The following is a 20,625-nucleotide window of genomic DNA, read 5'->3' on the forward strand; positions in this document are numbered from 1 at the left end:
TGAGCTCAGGTAAGGCCGCCCCTTCGCCAGCACCCGCTCCAGGGATATACGCTGTTCGGACTACAAATCTCTCCATGGTGGAAAGGGGAAGTGGAGAGGACTCGGAGGGGTAAGTCCTTACTTTCCCCTTTCTCTTACCCATGTTGATATTAGTTCAGCGCTATACAGCAAGAGGAAAACAAGTTCCAAACAGTAGCCTTTCTCAGCGTGGCTACCGGCGAGATGCCATCTTGACTCCTCCCCCCCTAAACCAGCTCTTAAGAATATTATTACAAGAGGCTTTTTGTCTTTCAGATGGAAAAAAACTTTGTCATCGTCAGCATTTTTCCACACTGATGTCCAGTCTTACGTTAGCCCTTTGATTATTAGAATGTTTTATTTCTTGGACTTTCAAGACAAAAGTCACAAAGCAACTGAGCGTTTGATTACTAAAACTTCTTGATCTGAAGAAGTTACATTGGCTGCCTGTTTTAATTTTTACAAGCCACTGCACGATGACAGTCCACTTTGCATTGCTAATTTTTTTTTTTCCAATTTTTTATTCATTTTTTCATCTTACATCAAGTACACAATATTACATCAGTTGAATTATATACATCACTTGAAATTCTTACTATTATCATCTTAAATACATAAATTACCTCCCTCCACCACCCACCCTTCCCACAAATATTGTAATCAAAAAAATCATACATGTTACATTCATAAATATTGATTAAACCTTTAATATAACTATATACCACCCCCCTTTCCATAATTATAATTGTACTTTCAGTGTAAAAAGGCGTCTAATTATTTATGTTCTGTTGATAAAGATTTCATTTATTGTTTTTGTGGAGGAAAGCCCAATTATTTGGAATACTTTACTTCTCAGCATTTATGGACACAGCACCATCTCTCCTTTCGCAAACAAAAGCATATGTCTTTCATCAAGTGTTTTCTGCAGGTTAACTTAATATTTAAATTGAACTCTTGCAGCTGATGAAATTTTATTTTTTACAGCTTTATTGAACATTGTGGTTGGTTTTGTTATAACGCTTGTTTATGGTAATATGCTTTTGCAATTATATATGTTAGCTGCTCAGATTTGTAGACGAGTGGGATATAAGATTTTATAAATAAAAGTACATTTAAAATAAATAGAAGACAATTTTGTTTTACTTAATGCTTAATTAAGCTTTGGAACTCATTGCCAAATGATGTGGTAAAAAGCTAGCATAGCTAGGTTTAAAAATTATTTGGGCAAGATCCTGGACGAAATGTCCAAATGTAAGTCAATGAAAAGGTGACTTCCACTCAGGAATCAAGTCTTCAATCAACACTTGATTTATGGGCAATATAGATTCAATAAAACATTGATATACATTCACTTTTGATTTGACACCAACAGTGTTTCAATACAGACTTGGAGGAGGACCATTTTCAAAAAGGACATCTAAGTCCAATTTGGAGGTTTCCTGCAAAACGTCCAAAGTCGAAAATACAGAAATGTCCATTTTCTAAAGCTCAACCGCTTGACATCCAAAAATATATATTTTTTTAAATTGTCTACTTTGACGTCTAGACCAACAGGATGTCCAGCCCTTAAGACACCTAACTTTATACCCCATTTTTGACCAAAGAATCATCCAAGTTGAAAACGTCCAAATTCAGAACATTTGGATGTAGGAGGGGACCATCATTGTGATAGATTAGCCACACAGAAATGCCAACAGAGCAGTGGGATATCTTAAAGGGCATTGCTGTGAACTTCAAATGAAGACAGCCAGAAGTACATCTCACCATATACTCCTTATAATCTATGCTGAGCCACCAAAACTCCCCCCAAAACCTACTAGACCCACCTGTCTGTCACCCCAGTGGCACTCATGGCTACAAGTGGAAGCTATATTTAGTAGATTAGGTTTTTGGTGGGTTTTAGTGGATCCTTCTCTGTAGTTTACTAGCCCATCCATCAGGTTACTTAAGGCACCTATGTGAAGCTCTACTAGGCTTTCCCATACCAAGTGCTGCTGTTCTAGAGACAAGCATGTATTCTTTCATTCAGAGTTTTGGGGCGTGGGGGAGTGTGGGGAGTTCATACCTTAATGTATTCAGTAGTCATCTGGTCATTTTGGGTAACTTTGTGGCACTTAGATGCTTCTAAAACAGGTCTAGCTCTGAACATCTAAGTTCTGTGCAGGACGTCTTAGAACTCTAGTGTTTTATACCGGTTGCGATTCAGCATTGACTTAAGAACATACATAAGACATGAATGTTGATGTAAAGACACAGTTTTTGTTCTCTTGCTGAGAATGGGTTGGTGCCTCTCTTGACATCACAATTATATGAGCATTGCTAAATATTTAAGGCAATGGTTCTTAAACCTGTCTTGGGGGATCTCCACAGGTTTTTAGGATATCCACAATGAATATACATGAGAGATAATGCATTACCATGGAGGCAGTGCATGCAAATCTAACTCATAAATATTCATTGTGGATATCCTGAACAACCTGATTGGCTGGGGCTCCCCCAGGTTAGGTTCGGGAATCACTGATCCTCAACTCTAAACTTTGTCCTTCAGTTCTTCATCTTTAGCATTAAATTATAAGGTCATGTTGCTGTTATGGTTCTGGCTTAAATGAGTTAAGCAATAGGAATAGACGGTTGACATTAAATAAATAAATAAGATAAACTCAAGGTCATCCCAGTTCTGTAGCAGGGGTGAGCTTGCATCCTGTTCACAAGGTGATCATATCAATAGGATATAGGTGGAGAAAAAGAACTAAACCAAAAATCCATGGAAAATGTATTTGCATAATTTATCTCAGGATTAGCTTTAGATTCTAACAGAATATTCAATATTATCTCCCTGGCATCCATTTGCACTGTCATGACATCAGAAATGAGCAAATGCACTTTGAAGGGCTTTAGACCGCATTGAGTTTACTTTACTGATGTTGTCAATACTGTGCACTCTCAGAGAAGAGAAATCAATCAGCTGATTGATGCACAGCTTCTGTACGGATCTGAGCACTGGAGCAAAGGGACATATTCCGACACTGTGAGAGCAGAAGGAACAGAAGCACTGCACCAAAAGGAACAGTTTTTAAAGGGATTAAGCAATTATGGATGCATTAAAATTCCCTCGTGAAGAACAGTAGTTTGTAATTATATTTATATATTAATCCGTTGCTACTGCTCTGTCTATTATGGGTAGTCTCAGTACCTGGAAATAGAACAGAACTGTTGTTCTTAAAAACAAATTTAGATGTTCTTTTGTTGTAGTTTAATTCTTAAATCTGGATTCCTGTCTTTCTAAGGGAGTCATTCACTAACGATATGCACTAATGCCATTACTGCATTATTTACTGCAGGGCCCATTTTATATTTTCAAGAGGCCAGAAGATTTTCGGTAAATTGACCCATTGGAGATTTAAATCAGTCCTCTGTACTTTTTGGTTCCAGCCAGACATATTCACTGGTGGGAAGGAGAACTTACACTAGGATTTGGCCAAAAAGAATGGATGACTTTTACTTTTGGAAAATATTGGAAACTTATAAGTAGATGTTTGGCAAATATGAAAAAATGTGTTATTTCCATCTTAAAAATTTGTATTTAGCAATTTGTTGAAGAGTGTTTTATTTTGTAAAACATTTGAGAATATGAGATGAAAGTAAAGGGAATAGGACTCGATATACCACTTTCTCTGTGTGGTTTACCTATTTTATGCTGGGTTTCACTAAATGGCAGCACAACAAAGAAAAATGGGGAGACCCGATAATCCACCGATGAAAACAAAAATCTGTGGATACAGATGTTCTGGAGATAATTTATTAAACACTAACATATGTTATATGTTATATGTTTTCACTAAATGGCGACAGAGGTTTCTATTGCAGGCCGGTGAGATAAGAAACCTGTACCTCTGTTTAGTAAAAGGAGCCCTTAGACAAGTACTTTGGCCTAGATTCATGAAACTCTGTGTTCCAGATCGTTGTTGGGCGATTTGTGGCCAAGTCTTGCCAGGTGACCGATTCATAACAGTTCCTGCATTAAAATGATCTGATCAGATGCCCACAAGCGATCCCAGGATCACTATAGAGCGATCAAGATGTATGTGCAGGAATCATTTCAATTTGTGCAGCCAGCATGGAACAGAACGTCCACCCAATCAGCGCTACAGGGGGAAGGAGTTCCTCCACCCACAGAACGTTGTGCAACCAATCATGTTAGGTGCTACCTGTGGCTCTGGCCCACTTCTGTTAACTCCTCCTCCCTCTCTCAAGCTTGGCTGCAGTCTCCCATAGGACAGAAAATAAATAAAAAAAACAGGAAGATCTACTGAACAGAACACGCTTAAAACCTGTGGGTTAAAACCACGGGCTCACAGAGAGACAGGGCGGCAGAGAGCAGAGAGATTTCAGTTTTTCTTTGATGGTTTTATTTTTTATTTTGGTACTGGGATTTCAGGGCGGCAGAGAACAGGACAGTCTGCAAGGACTGCAGTTGCTTCACTTTGGATCGGCAACCCCAATCTCTGTTCTTTCTTCTGTTTAGTGAATCGCTGCCTTCCTACTTATGCATGGCATTTCCCTTCATTTGCATGATCGGATTGGATTGGATATTGATCGCACAGCTGTTTAGTGAATCGGGTTGGGGAACAATCAGGTCGGGAAACCATTGGTCCATGATCGGTAAGTTTTGTGAATCTAGCCCTTTGTTAGTGCTAAGTGATTTGCCCAGAGTCACAAGGAGCTGCAGTGGGAATTGAACTCACAACCTCAGCCTGCTGAGACAGCTGCTCTAACCACTAGGCCACCTACTAAAATATTGGGGGGGGGGGGGGGGTATTTTATTTTGTTTATTACTTTGTAAATTTTAATCTTATTTTGTTTGAATGAGGATTGTGAAATACAGATTAATAAATCAATATTAAGGAGTGGAGGAAATCTACCACAAACACTACATTTAAACCTCTCCATCAAAATGCTCTAAATAACCACTGTGAACAATCTCTCAAAGCAAAGAAGAGAAAAGCCTCAGATCACGGAGTGCCAGCAACAATGGCTGTACCACATACAGATCACAAGCATTAAAAAAACCTTCAATTCTCCTTATAAAATATTGCGACACCCTTAGGCCTAACCTACCCACCAAAACCCTACTCTACAGCAAGAGCACAAAGATTGTGTCTATATCCACAAGAACACTGTATATCACTGAGAACATGGTAATACATTTACTTACACTAGGATTTGGCTAAAAAGAATGGATAACTTTTACTTTTGGAAAATATTGGAAACTTATAATAATAATTTTATTCTTATATACTGCCAAAGCCATGATAGTTCGAGGCGGTTTACAACAAGAGGTGCTGGACAATCAGCGAAATGGTCACAATACAAAGTCATCGAATACAAGCTTGCAGAATGGAAGAAGTGAAAAACTATAAGATTCTTAGGTTACAAATCGATTAAACAAATTCTTTTTTACTGATTTTCTAAAACTGAAGTAATGTATAATAATGTTACCCAGCCAATCGTTCCATTTACCTGTCTGGAAGGCAAGAGTTCTATCCAGGAATCTTTTGTAGCGGCAGGCCTTTATTGTCAGATAGGTGAACATATGAATTCTACGTGTGGGCCTAATAGAACTATCCAGATTAAATTGAGAAACCAAGTACATAGGGGCCAGACCAAATACTGATTTATAACAAAGACAAAAAAATTTAAACCAAACTCATGCTTCCAGGGGCAGCCAGTGAAGTTTTTGATAGTAGGGACTTATGTGTTCCCATTTTTTCAACCCAAAAATCAGTCGAACTGCTGAATTTTGAATAACTCGGAGTCTTTGAAGGTTTTTTTTTAAGGTTCCCAAGTAAATGATGTTACAATAATCAAGCATGCTTAAAATGGAAGATTGAACCAATAAGCGGAATGATACTGTGTCAAAATATTTTCTGATGGTTCTGAGTTTCCAGTAGTCAAGTTTGAATTCATATTTTGCACATTTTGCACATTGGTGGAAAACTCCTGCGGAGCCACGAGACAAAATCATCTCAGCTGAACAAGATAAGTGCTAATCCTATTATGAATACATAGAAGTTTAAGGATTATTAAAAGTACTTGCTGGATGTTTTTAAATAAATAAAATTGATGCATGTAATGAAATGAACAATCATTATTAATAAGAAAATCAAATAAACTGGTGATCAATTTTGATTAGATGGAATAATTTACCAGTATTATATATTTTGTACTCCTGATCATCTATAGTAAATACATTTATATCAACATTCATGTCTTCTGTATGTCCTATGTCATTGCTGAATCACAATTGGTAAAAAATCACTACAGTTCACTTGTGCCCGTCCAAAACTAAATAGCAGCTGCAATCACAGGCATGTACAGAATTACAGTGCTAGACAGACTTCTATGGTTTGTGCCCCAAAACTGGTAGGGAGAGATAGAGATTAAGTTTATGCATATCGTATCACTTTCAAAGCATAGACTCCAATTGCAGGTGCGGCATTTCCCTATGGGGAGAGGGGTAGAATCATAAAGTTAATATCAGCGAATAAATGATGTTAGTCAGTGTTGGGGGGGGGGTAAGAGACATCTTTAGGATTGAAGGTAACGGTATCATGGTATTATATTTGGAAAGTTGTTGACTGTCTTGTTTGTGATACCCATGTTTAATCAAAAAGAAGTTGAGCCTGTACAGAGTGCCAGACACCACTCTGAGAACCTTGTTGGGAAGACCAGATGGAATGTGCAGGTCTTTATCTGCTGACATTTACTATGTTACTACTTTCTATGTCCGTATAAGGACACTGCTAAAAGAGGGCACTTATCTTTAAGAACATAAGAATAGCTATACTGGGTCAGACCAGTATCCTGTTTCCACAGTGGCCAATCCAGTTCACAGGTACCTGGCAGAAACCCAAATAGTAGCAACATCCCATGCTACTGATCTTAGGGCAGGCAGTGGCTTCCACCATGTCTGTCTTAGTAACAAACTATGGACTTTTCCTCCAGGAACTTGTCCAAACCTTTTTTAAACCAGCTACGCTAACCACTATTACCACCTCCTCTGGCAACGAGTTCTAGAGCTTAACTATTTGTTGAATGGAAAAATATTTTCTCCTTCAAAAACATATAAACAGGATGGAGTCAATCCGGAGAAAGGCTACTAAAATGGTAAGTGGTCTTCATCATAAGGTGTATGAGGACAGATTTAAAGATCTCAATATTTATACTTTGGAGTAAAGGCGGAAGAGGGGAGATATGATAAACCTTTAAATACCTACATGGCATAAATGCACATGAGACTAGTCTCTTTCATTTGAAAGGAAGCTCTAGAATGAGCAGGTATAGGATGAAGTTAAGAGGTGAAAGGCTAAGGAGTAATCTAAGGAAATACTTTTTTACAGAAAGGATGGTAGATGCGTGGAATAGTCTCCCAGCAGAGACAAGACTGTCTGAATTCAAGAAAGCTTGGGACAGACATGTGGGATCTCTTAGGGAGAGGAGGAGATACTAGATGCTGTGGATGGGCAGACTGGATGGGCCATTTGGACTTTATCTGCAAGCAGTCAATGCATGGATGAGGCGCTGGTGTGAGGAAGAAAGATTCCACTTTGTGCGCAACTGGATGACATTCTGGGGGAAGAGCAAGCTATTCAGGAAGGATGGACTCCACCTCAGTGGAGACAGATCGAGGCTACTTGCAAGCAACATCAAGAGAGAAATTGAGAAGTTTTTAAACTAGGAAGAAGGGGAAAGTAGACTAAGAGTCGATGGTTCGGGAACCAGTATACCCAGAGGATATACTGTACAGGAAGATAGCGGGGAAGAGTCACCGGATCATTGGCAAGACAGAAATCCTGACAGATTGAAAGGGACACAAGAGGGAAGGAAATGCAAGAGAGTAACAGGCTGCAAACTCAAGGAGCCTAAGGAATAAGATGGGGGAATTGGAAGCTATGACACAAAAAGATAACCTTGACATCATCAGCATCACAGAAACATGGTGGAACGAGGAAAACATCTGAGACACTGTGCTACCGGGATACAAGCTATACCGCAGAGACAGATTAGGTCAAAAATGGGGGTATTGCCCTATATGTCAAAGAAGGAATTGAGTCTACCGGAGAGAACACACCAGAAATGACAAATAAGTTAGAGTCTCTATTGGTTAAAATTCTGGGAACAAATGGAATGGAAACAAAGATCTGCATCTACTACCGACCTCCAGGGCAGTCCAAAGAAATTGATGGAGAAATGACGGACGAGATTAAACGCAAATGCAAGGGAGTCAATGCAGTTATCATAGGTGACTTCAATTATCCGAGGATAGACTGAAACCTAGGCACTTTTGGCTGCAGTAGGGAGACCAATCTCCTGGATGCTGTGGGCGATTGCTTCCTGGAACAACTTGTCAAGGAAAATACGAGAGGAAATGCAATTCTGGACTTAATTCTAAATGGACTACGAGGACCGGTGCAAGGTGTAGAAGTAGAAGAGACGCTGGGAAGCAGTGATCACAATATGATTCGCTTCAACCTGGACACGGGGGCAAAACATTGAGCCAGAACAACGGAAACAGCACTGAACTTCCAAAAAGGGAATTACGAAGGGATGAGACTCATGGTGGGGAAGAAGATTAAGAAGAGGATAAGCATTGTAAAGATGCTAGAGCAAGCATGGAACCTTTTTAAGGACACAGTCACCGAGGCACAGAATCTATATACTGTATATTGGATAGCAACAAGGGATCCAAGAGGAAAAAGAACAAGGAAACGACGTGGCTCACTGTAGCAGTGAAGGAAGCGATAAGAGACAAGAAGACTTCGTTTAAGGAATGGAAAAGATCAAAAACGGATGAAAACTGGAAAAAGCACAAACAACATCAACGTAGGGGTCAAAAGAGACTATGAGGAAAAAATAACCAAGGAAGCAAAAAACTTCAAGCCGTTCTTTCAACCCGCGAAGGAAGCGGTAGGGCCGTTGGATGACCATGGGATAAAGGGAGTGCTAAAGGAGGACAAAGCCATTGCCAACAAACTGAACATATTTTTTGCATCTGTATTTACCGAAGAGGATATACACAACATACTGGAAGCTGACAGGCTATACATAGGAAACAAAAACGGGAAACTGACAGGGTTGATGGTCAGTCTAGAAGAGGTATGCAAGCAGACTGATAGCTTAAAAACGATAAATCCCTGGGTCCGGATAGTATCCATTCGAGGGTAATCAAGAAACTGAAAGGGGCTATAGGTGAACTGCTCCAACTAATAGCCAATCTATCGATCAAATCAAGAAGGATTCTGGAAGACTGGAAAGTGGTGAATGTTATGCCGATCTTCAAGAAAGGTTCGAGAGGAGATCCAGGAAACTACAGACCGATGAGTCTGACCTCAGTACCGGAAAAGATTGTAGAGGCGCTGATAAAGGACCGCATCATTGATCACCTAGACAGACACAATCTGATGAGGACCAGCCAGCACGGCTTCAGCAAAAGAAGATCTTGCTTGACGAACTTGGTACACTTCTTCGAGGGAGTAAACAGGCAGATAGACAAGGATGACCCAGTCGACATTATATATCTGGATTTTCAGAAGGCATTCAACAAGGTTCCGCATGAACGACTACTTCAAAAAATTATGATCCATGGAATAGAGGGTGAAATACTCATGTGGATTAAAAACTGGCTGACGGATAGGAAACAGAGAGTGGGGATAAATGGACAATACTCGGACTGGAAAAGTTGTTCCCAGTTTCACTTTTCTGCTTTCCTGTGTGTCTTCTGAAAATTCTCTCTCCAGTGAATGCTGTCCGTGTTTTTCTCTCCTCTGTCAAGTCTTGTCCCTTTCCCTCTTTATACCTGTCTCTGACACGCTGATCTTTCCTTTCTAGCTCTTTCCTCCCTTTTCTTTTCTGCCTCTGTCCACTCAAATTTCACCCTCTCTCACCCTTACATAAGAATAGCCTTAGGGCACCTAAAGTTAAGCGCCTATTGCATGTCAATCACACAAAGGCACCGCTAAGCATGATTCTGTAATGAGCGCCTAACTTAAAACTTAGGTGCCTGTAATGTAGGCTGGGATTTTAAAAGCCTACATTATAGACACCTAAATCCTTTAGAGAATCGTGCCTAGCGACATCTAAGGTCTTTCTCCACCCCTAAACACACTTACTTAGATGTTAGGTGCCTATCTTCTTAGGCGCCATTCCACAAAGCTCATTATTGAAGCCAATTTACAAATTAAGTTAGGAACCTAACTTTAGGCGTCTAATTATTTAGGCTTCTACAGTGTTTTCCCCAGGGCCTTTCAGCCAGGCGCTCCGCCCAGCTAATTTAGATGAGCGCCCGGCTGTAATCTCGATCGCAATCCTGATGCTGCTGCTGCCTTCTCCTCAACATTAAAAAAAAAACCCTTCTCACCGGCTTGGAGATTTACTGGGCTGACTCGGCACAGCCTGAATCGCAGGAGCCTGACTTTTTTTTTTTTTTTTTTTTTTTTTAGTTTTTAACGCCAGCAAGCAACTTGAACCCATGCTCCGGGGCTCTAACATGTGCATGCCACTTCTCTCCGAAACCGGAAGTCACGTCCTGAGGGAGGATGAGAAGGGAAGTCGGCATGCACACGCCCCGGAGCATGGGTTCGCTATAGGAGACAGGTCAGCTTACAACTTGCTCATGCTTGCTTCGGGCTTTCCTCGCTGCCGGGTCCTGCCTACTTTCTGTTTCCGTAAAGGCAGGACCCGGCAACGAGGAAGGCCCGAAGCAAGCAAGAGCAGCGAGTTGTAAGCTTCCTTCCGTTGCTGACTTATAGAAGATAGTTCAGCGACGGAAGGAAGCTTACAACTTGCCTTAGTCCAGCCCTGCACAACATGCGGCCCAAAACGGATCTCACTGCCGATATGGCTCTCACTCTGCTCTCCTTTGAAGATCAGCTCAGGAGGCAAGATTTAGCCCGAGATCGGACGAATATTAAAGGGCATTTGAAGGCATCTGAGCAGATTGAGGAGAACATGTCCTGTTTTTCTATGCCTAAAAATACCACCTTGTCTAATGTAATCTCTGATCAGATCCTTAAGAGTGATGCAACTATGTATGCTGGACAGTCTCCTCCAGTAAACAGAGCTTTAAAGCCTGCAACCATACAGAACCAGATGGTCAAAGGGCTCCGAAGTGTAGTATTGCCAAGGGATCTGTCTCACAAGTTTCTGACGCTGGCAGATGTAAGCACAGCACAAGAAATAGAGACTTTTGGCATTCTGTGTAGAAAGCTGATGCATAATGAATTTACTATTACACATGTAATAGTGCCAAAGCAGTCTGCTGGACCAGACTACAGTACAGTGATATGGGGAATATGGAAGAATTATTCAGTGTTCAAGATCAACATGATCTCCTCACAGAAGAAAGACGGAGAGAAAGAGAGAGGCCTAGACCAAAGAGGAAAGACAGGAGGAAGATACTGGAGAGGGGGGAGAGAAGGGAAGGAGATAGAGATGTCAGACCATGGGGTGGAGTGGGAAGGAAGGAAGGAAGGAAAGGAGAAGAGAGAGATGCCAGAGCATAGGGGTGGAAACAAAAAATGGAGAGGGGTTGAAGCTGAAATAAATTATGTACAAAGGAGAGAAAGGGCACAGGATATAGAGTTTATTGAAGGGACATAGAAAGAGGGAAGAAACCATATGGAACAGAGAGAGGGCAGACACTGGATGGAAAAGGCAGAAAGGGTGGACAGTGGATGCAAAGGGCAGAGATAGGGTGGACAGTAGATGGAAGGGGTAGAGAGAGGGTAGAGGCTGGATGGAAGGGGCAAAGAGAGAGGACAGATGTTGCATGGAAGGGAGCGAGGACAAATGCTGAATAGAAAGAAGAGAGTGAAGAGAAGATGACTAAAGCAGAAACGACAAAAGGTAGAAAAAAAATATTTTTTGTTGCTTTACGTAGAATCAAGTAGTATTGTAACAGTATTGATTAAAATTTATCAATAGGAAATGGAAATAAGGCAATTTGGGGAGGGAATAAACCCCTTTCCTCAGGTCAGGACAGGATACCATAACAGCTGTATACTGTACTGTCTTGAAGAAAGATTTGGCCTCTGAAAGCTAATTGAAAAATGGATTAGTCCAATAAAATGGTATTTTCATATTTCTCATTATTTTATTTCTATTTGTTAATTTGTAAAGTGGTGACTGTTATGTAGAAGTTTTTTTCAAATTTACATCTACTGTCTTTATATTTTGCACAGTATTAGGGGACATGTGTCACTGTTTCTGTGGTGTTGCATTGTATGCAGAGTCTGGTTTCTTGGTTCAGTTTAACTTTTGTCTACATAGTTCTATTTTTAGTTTGTGATTATTCCATATTGGGCGAGGGTGTATCTGTGTTCTGTGTGTATGAAAGGGACATGGCTTTCTGTTAGCATCGACTACAAGATCAATTGACTGTGTAGGATCTGGTTTGTTTAGTTTTACAATGCATGTGTTGGTGTTCTAGTGCTCACTGCAATGTTTAAGATGCTGCCTTTTCCTAGATGCACCCTTATTGTGTGACTGATGGATTATTACTAAAAATATCTTTTTTTATATAGAGGAGGGGGTTGTTAAAAAAATGATTAGCACTGGCTGTCAAATATACTAGGTACACCACTGGATTTAATGACTCTATTCTAACTTTACTGTTGACATAGGTGTTGTCCCCCCCAACACACAGACACACATTATAAAGAATTAAATTAAAGTTGTATTATCATCAAGTAGCTTTCAAATGACATTATAAGCAAATAAAAATAAAATATTTTTAATACATTGCTAATTATTACCTGCATCTTTACCTATACTGTTTTGCCCTAGCTCTTACTTTGCACTATAGCAAAATAAAAAAGAAGCAGATAAAGATCAATCACACAGGTGCCCTTCAAGGCTCAGTAACACCTCCATAAATTATGTGGAAGAGGTCTGGAAGTGGGGATAGCATCTATTTCATATCCTCAGTGAGACCTCAGGAAGGAACCTAGTGATCAAAACATTATTAGAGGTGTTGTACAGCCATTTCTTGTATGACTGGATGAGCTATATTTATCTTTTTTTTTTAGTTGTTTAAATTCATGCAGATATAAATGGTTAGATTGAACCTAATGACTTCATTAACGCATTTCCCTTTTTTAAACCTCTATACTATTTGAAAGAGGGTGAATATCTAATTATTCACTTCTAGAATTGGATACTTCTTAAATTTAGTAAAAATATTCTGGCACAAGTGTCAAACCTTAAAAAAGGAAGTCATATCGAGCATTGGAAAATAATAATAATTAACTAATAAAAATAGTATACATTTAATTTTCCTCACTACCAAATTGCCCCGCCCCGCCCCACCCGGCTACTTTTTCATGCCACCCGGCTGGAAAAAATTTCTGGGGAGAACACTGTTCTATCTTTAAACGCCTCTTATAGAAATTTCCCCTTACTGGGTTAGGCCAATGGTCCATCTAGTCCAGTAACCTGTCTTCACAGTGACCAATCCTGGTCACAAGTACCTGGCAAAAACCCAAATAGTAGCAACATTCCATGCTAGTCTCAATAGCAGGCTATGGACTTTTCCTCCAGAAATTTGTCTAAACCTTTTTTTAATCCAGCTACGTTAACCACTATTTACCATATCCTCTGGCAATGCATTCCATGGCTTAACTATTCTCTGAGTGAAAAAAAGTATTTCCTGTTACTTCATTGTTTGTCCCCTTCTCTTTGTAATTTTTGATGGAATAAAAAAAATCGATTCACTTGTACCTGTTCTACACTACTCAGGATTTTGTAGAATTCAATCAAATCTCACCTCAGCAGTGTAGTGTAGTGATTAAAGCTACAGCCTCAGCACCCTAAGGTTGTGGGTTCAAACCCCATGCTGCTCCTTGTGACCCTGGGCAAGTCACTTAATCCTCCACTGCCCCAGGTACATTAGATAGATTGTGAGCCCACCAGGACAGATAGGGAAAATGCTTGAAGTACCTGGATGTAAAACCGCTTTGAGTGTGGTTGCATAACTACAAAATGGCGGTATACATTTCCCTTTCCAAGCTGAAGAACCCTAACCTCTTTAGTCTTTCCTCATACAAGAGGAGTTCATCCCCTTTATCATCTTGGTTGCTCTTCTTTGAACCTTTTCTAGTTCTGCTATATATTTTTTGAGATAAGGCGACCAGATAAAATACAATACTCAAGGTGAGTTCATACCATGGCGTAAAACAAAGGCATTATAACATTCTTAGTCTTGTTTTCCAATCCTTTTCTAAGAATTCCTAACATCTTGTTTGTTTGCTTTTTTAGCTGCCACGGTATATTGAGTGGATGGTTTCAATGTATTGCCTACAAAAGAGGTGCCCAACCTCGGCCCTCGCCAGCTTGGGTTTTCAGGATTTCTTCAATATACATATATTAGATCTATTTGCATACAATGGAAGCAGTACAAGCAAATCTCATGCAAATTCATTGGGGAAAGCCTGGAAACCCAACTGAATTGCGGCCCTTGACAACCGACACTGGACAACCCTGGTCTTCAACGACATTAAGATCTTATTCTTGGATGCTGATGTACGTACTTACCAACTTTCTATCTCCTTCTCACTCCCATTTCCCATCTCAATCCTTCCTCAGCCTTAGCTTAACAAGGTTTAAAAAAAGATTTGGATAATTTCCTAAAAGAAAGGTCCATAACACATATTAAGCTGGACTTGGGAAAATCCACTGTCTATGAGTATTGCTGGGATATGCAGCATAAAATATGCTTTACTCTTTTGGGATCTTGCCATGCTGCAAATCCAGACACAGAGATCACCATTCAGGATATAGCAGGTGGATTGGTGGGAGCCTGTCCTGGGGCCACCAACTGCAAACATTTCCATAACTCATAGGCCAGATATTCCTGAGACAGAAGTAAGAGGAAAGATGCTGGGACAGATAGAAATGGAGGCAAGAGAATAAGAATAAGAAGACAGAACAATGAGCTACAAAGATACTGGAAGATGGGAGAGAAGAAAACGGAAAAATATAATGGAAGCTATGAAGAGAAGAAATGGCAATGATGGGAGGAACAGAAAGATGGGAATGTGCAGAGAGAGAAGATGAGAAAGACGGAGCTGGGATGAAGCAGCCTAACTTTTGTTCCTCTGTCTCTACTGAAACACACCTATATTTCTATATTGGTGATTTTAAGAAACTGGAAAAATTACACGCTAAGCATTTTGAGTACGTATCAACATTCCCATTTATTCTCCGCCAAATTTCAATTTTCCAAGATGTAAAGTAGGCAAAAAACCCAGGGTTTGGTTTTTTTCCTGTCTCTAACCACAACAAGAAGTCTGGACCAGCAAGCCATTCATTTATTATTGATCTAATATACTACCAGTGGAACAAATGGTGCTGCTAGGAAATAAAATTGTGGTAGAAAAGAAAGTTAAAACAAAAAAAGAGAAACAGGTAGGTTGAGAGAAAATGGGAAGATAAAGAAATTCATAGTAAGAGAATGGAAGGGAAAGGGCGGACAGAGGGGTCACATTTCAATCCTAGGTGGAGTTGGAAAAGCCAAGTTTTGAGTTTCTTCTTAAGTCTGTAGAGTGCAGGAAAAGACAGAGTCATAAGAAAGCCAAAGGTAAAGCTTTGGGGCTGTGTCATGGAATATAAGGGATAAGGAGGCTTGCCAGAAAGAAACCAGCAGAAGTGGAGCTGTAACGGGTATCCATTATTTAGAGATGAAGAGGAGTGAGATGGTCACAGTGGTGGACAGTGTACACAGAGGTAAGCAGGAAGCCCTTTTCTGAGGCACTGCTTTTTCAGCCCCCTGTATCAGCAGAGAGCTTACAACCCATATGCAAAGAGAGGCAGCAGAAGCTTCTTGCCTCACCCTCCTGTGGCTCATTAATACTTTGGCTCTGGCTCTAACTCTGTATGGAACTGCAGTGCAAGCGGAAAGGTGGGAGGTGGAGAACAATAGCTCAAAAGGGCAAGAGAGAGAATGAAAAAGAGAAGAGAGAGAGCAAGGAGAAGCATATAAAGCAAGATAGGGAGAAGGGGGGAGACAGCAAGAGATTAAATATTGCATGGGAAGGAGGAAGAGGAAAGAGAGCAAAGGAGTGAAGGGGGAAGGAATGGAGATCTGGAGCTTAGGTCAGAAGAGGAGCTCAGGCAGATCACAAGTAGGCAGGAAAAGCTAGAGAGTGGAGGAGATTAGAAGAAAAAAAAAAAGAACCAAGAAATTACACATTGTTTGCTAGAAAACAAAAGCCAGAAGTCACCTGGTCTCTCCCTGTTTCCTTCCTTTCTTCTCATTCCGCAAATGTAATCTAGGTGCACTGAAGGTTACTGAACTTGAACCCGATCACCTTATAATAATTACATTTAATGAGAGACCAGCTGCCAGCAGTCCTTAACTCAAAAATGACTCAATCACTGCTCACTTTTATTTTGCCCCTTGACCTTTCTATAATTTCACTCCAACATTCCTTTGGGCTGTTGGAGTCCGTGTTGGCATTTTCAAGATTTAAGAGAGGACAATAAAATAGACCGAAAGAAAGAGTTCTGAAAAGTTTTAACAAACTTGTTAATGCTTGCTTAAAGCTTTAAAAAATGGGAAGAGGGCAGGAAAGTAAAATGCTAACTTGCTTGAGACATCATTTATGGGTATTAACAGTCTTGTTAGAATTATATCAGAATTGAAATGGGATTCAGAACTTTGTTTCTTCCTTTCTGCCAACACAAGTTTTTATGAAAATTGTATAGTTAAAGAATTATTTCAAATGGCTATAGGAAAAAGAAAAAGAACAGTCCTCAAGGTAATGAAATCATCCTCTCCGTTGTTGCCTTTATTCCCCAAACCTGCCTGAAATTGAAAAAGGCAAAAAACAGTTGGAAAGTACTCTGTTTCAAAACACTATCCAAGAACAATGAAATCTCAAAAAAACAAAAATAATAACTCAGGGTAAACAATCTAAAAAAATCCCACCCAATAAATTATAAAGAAAACAATTATTTAATCATGCGGTAACAAAGTACTGTTGTCACATAATATCATCTGGTCAAACTACAATCACTGCTTAACCCTTCAAGATTGGGGAGAGAAACATCAGATTTATATGTTGGTAATGAATCATCGGGTCTCCTATAACACAAATTATTCAGGTCCCGTTCTATAGAACCAAGTCTTTAATCATCTGACTCTCAAACCACAATTAACCAAAACTTTAACGGGGCAGTACAATTTATGGTACATGTTTGTTTCCTAAACAAACATTCAAAACCAGAAAAATCTCAATAAAGCAGGCGGATACTTATCTTAATTCTAAAAAAACTCCAATCGACATCGAATATCTAGATTTTTAGAAGACATTTAACAAGGTTACGCATGAACATCTACTTTGAAAAACTGTAAGCCATGGAATCAAGGGTGATATACTCACGTGGATTAAAAACTGGTTGGCGGATAGGAAACAGAAAGTGGGGGTGAATGGACAATACTCAGACTGGAAAAGCGTCACGAGTGGAGTGCCGCAGGGTTCGGTGCTCTTCAACATATTTATAAACGACCTAGAAATTGGCACAACGAGTGAGGTGATTAAATTTGCAGATGATACAATGTCATTCAGAATAGTGAGAACACAGAAGGATTGCGAAGACCTACAAAGAGACATAAATATGCTTGAGGAATGGGTCGCGAAATGGCAAATGAGATTCAACGTGGATAAGTGCAAGGTGATGCATGTCGGTAACAAAAATCATATGCACGAATACAGGATGTCCGGTGCTATACTTGGAGAGAGCCCCCAGGAAAGAGACTTGGGAGTACATAAGAACATAAGAACATAAGAAATGCCATCTCCGGATCAGACCTTCGGTCCATCAAGTCCGGCAATCCGCACACGCGGAGGCCCTGCCAGGTGTACACCTGTCGTAATTTATAGTCCACCATATCCTTACATGCCTCTCTTAAGGAGATATGCATCTAGTTTGCTCTTGAAGCCTAGGACGGTCGATTCCGCAATAATCTCATCTGGGAGGGCATTCCAGGTGTCAACCACTCTCTGAGTGAAGCAGAACTTTCTGACATTAGTCCTGAACCTGTCCCCCCTTAGCTTCATTACATGTCCTCTAGTCCGTGTCAAATTGGACAACGTAAATAATCTTCTCTGCTCTATTTTGTCGATTCCTTTCAGTATTTTGAAGGTCTCGATCATATCCCCACGCAGTCTCCTTTTCTCAAGTCAATGAAACCATCCGTGCAATGCACGTCGGCGGTGAAAAGGGCAAACAGAATGCTAGGGATGATTAAGAAGGGGATCACAAACAGATCTGAAAAGGTTATCATGCCGTTATACCGGGCCATGGTACGCCCCCACCTGGGATACTGCGTCCAACACTGGACATAGTACTACTCAAAAGGATCCAGAGAAGAGTGACAAAAATGTTTAAGGACCTGGAGGAGTTGCCATACAATGAGAGGCTAGAGAAACCGGGCTTCTTCTCCCTTGAAAAGAGAAGACTTAGAGGGGACATGATCAAAACATTCAAGAAATTGAAGGGAATTGACTTAGAAGAGAAAGAGAGATTGTTCACCCTCTCCAAGGTGAAGAGAACGAGAGGGCTCGCTTAAGTTAGAAGGGAAAAGATTCCGTAGAAACGTAAGGAAGTTCTTCTTCTCCCAGAGAGTGGTAGAAATCTGGAACACTCTTCAGGAGGCTGTTATAAGGGAAAGCAACCTTCAGGGATTAAAGACAAGGTTGGATAGTTCCTACTGGAACAGAACATATGCAAGTAAGGCTTGACTCAAATAGGGCACTGGTCTTTGACCTAAGGGCCGTCGCGTGAGCGGACTGCTGGACACGATGGACCACTGGTCTGACCCAGCAGCGGCAAGTCTTATGTTCTTATTCCTGACGCTTTTTGATGTGCAGCACTATATTGAGACTATGGTGGCTTGCCTGTAGTTTAAATTAGATTAATATTATACTGGTGAATTGGAGCCATTTTGAAGTGGGATTGGTGGTTCACTTGATGTATTTTTTCTTTCTTTTTTAGACTTATATAGTGTGATGAATCCCCCAAAGCAGGTCCTAGAGACCGAAATGCTTAGTAGATGAGCATCGAGAGTGCTATAAAAAGTAGCACTGGAGTATTTTTTAGAATTAAGATAATGCTTTATTGAGATTTTTCTGGTTTTGAATGTTTGTGAGGAAACAAACATGTACCATAAATTGTACTGTCCCGTTAAAAGTTTTGGTTAATTGTGGTTTGAGAGTAAGTTGATTAAAGACTTGGGTCTGTAGAACGGGACCTGAAATAATTTGTGTTATAGGAGACCCAATGATTCATTACCAACATATAAATCTGTTTCTCTCCCCAATCTTGAAGGGTTAAGCAGTGATTGTGGTTTGACCAGATGATATTGTGTGACAACAGTACAATGTTACCCTATGATTAAATAATTGTTTTCTTATAATTTATTGGTTTTGAGATTGTCTGTCCTGAGTTATTGGTTTTCTTTATGTGAAATTGAAAAAGAGGCAGCCTGCAAGCAAGTTCTGAGGCCCCTTCCCTAGCATCTGCCCTGGGCCCATCAGGTCTAGCACAAGCCCTGCTTGCTCCATATCTAGTAGATGGCAAACAAAACCAGCCATTGAATTTGCCGAAACTGAAACCAGTGCCCCCTCCCTCCCTCCCACAGAAAGTAGGTTCTCCCAGGTTCCCCTGACCACAACCCTTACCACATGCTAGCTGGACAGGAAACTAGAAGAAAGATGCTGGACTATTTGCAAGGGTTGGGTTGAAGGAGGAAAGAGAAGGTAAATGCTGGACCATATGTGGGGGAAGAAGGTCAAATGCAGGACCAAGTGTTGGGGGGGGGGAGAAGAACCTGAAGAAAGGAGTATAATGGGAGAGTAAGATGGCAAGGGAAGCTAGCCGAGAAAGCCAAAGCCTGTTCCGCTGCCTCAGCTGAAATCGCAGGGTCGCTCGAGCCCTTTGTGACGTCACTGAGCATTGTTGAAGCTGCTCTTCCATTGGTCGCTGCTGCACGAAGGGCTTCCTTGGAAATAAGGAGCAAACAATTGGGCCATTATGAGGCAAACAATGGAAGAGGGAACCGGGAGGGCCGCTCCCATAGCGCCTCTCTGCCCCCCGGGAGCCGTGTCCCCGCTTTTGCAGGCACTGACCTACCTCCACAATGAAGGTCTTCTCTTCGGCGCAGAGGGACACGGCACCGAGAAGCGCCTGCAGGAAGCAGCCGCGCAGGCACAGGGTCAGCACCCCGGCGGCCCCCGCCATCGCTGCTCATTCACGGCGCTATGCCATCCCCGGATCGTCCACCCAGCGCTGACACCCCCGGCGCGGCGGCGCGCACTGCCCGTCGTCGGCGCGCTCGCGCCCTCCTCGCTGTGCGCGCGCAGCCCAAGAGCATCCTCCCAGGGCTGCTGCAAGAAGCCCCCCTCCCCCCCCCTCAGCTCTGACCTCCCACCGAGAGAAGTTTCCATGCACTGCGTCCAATGTGGTGATCTCAAGGCAAGGAGGTGACTTGCCCAAGAAGAGGTTGGCAAAAATGGCTGTGGTCAGGTCCTAGTTTCTTTGAACAGCAGC

The 20,625-nt window shown here is 41.1% G+C and overlaps 1 protein-coding gene across 2 annotated transcripts in view; it reads right to left on the reverse strand.

The window, feature by feature from the left end:
* The window catches only part of MMP24 (matrix metallopeptidase 24), a 75,662-nt gene extending 55,263 nt beyond the window's left edge, over nt 1–20,399 (reverse strand). The window contains exon 1 of one of the 2 annotated variants that reach the window (XM_033962643.1): nt 20,209–20,399. In XM_033962643.1, coding sequence (XP_033818534.1) covers nt 20,209–20,316 — 108 coding nt within the window. In that variant the 5' untranslated portion in view covers nt 20,317–20,399. Of the gene's footprint in view, nt 1–17,456; nt 17,477–20,208 lie in introns of those variants that run through there. The other variant, XM_033962644.1, reaches the window with a different exon arrangement.
* Between the last annotated feature and the right edge of the window lie 226 nt (nt 20,400–20,625).

Source organism: Geotrypetes seraphini, chromosome 11 (genome assembly GCF_902459505.1).
Source record: "Geotrypetes seraphini chromosome 11, aGeoSer1.1, whole genome shotgun sequence".
Taxonomy (NCBI): Eukaryota; Metazoa; Chordata; class Amphibia; order Gymnophiona; family Dermophiidae; genus Geotrypetes; species Geotrypetes seraphini.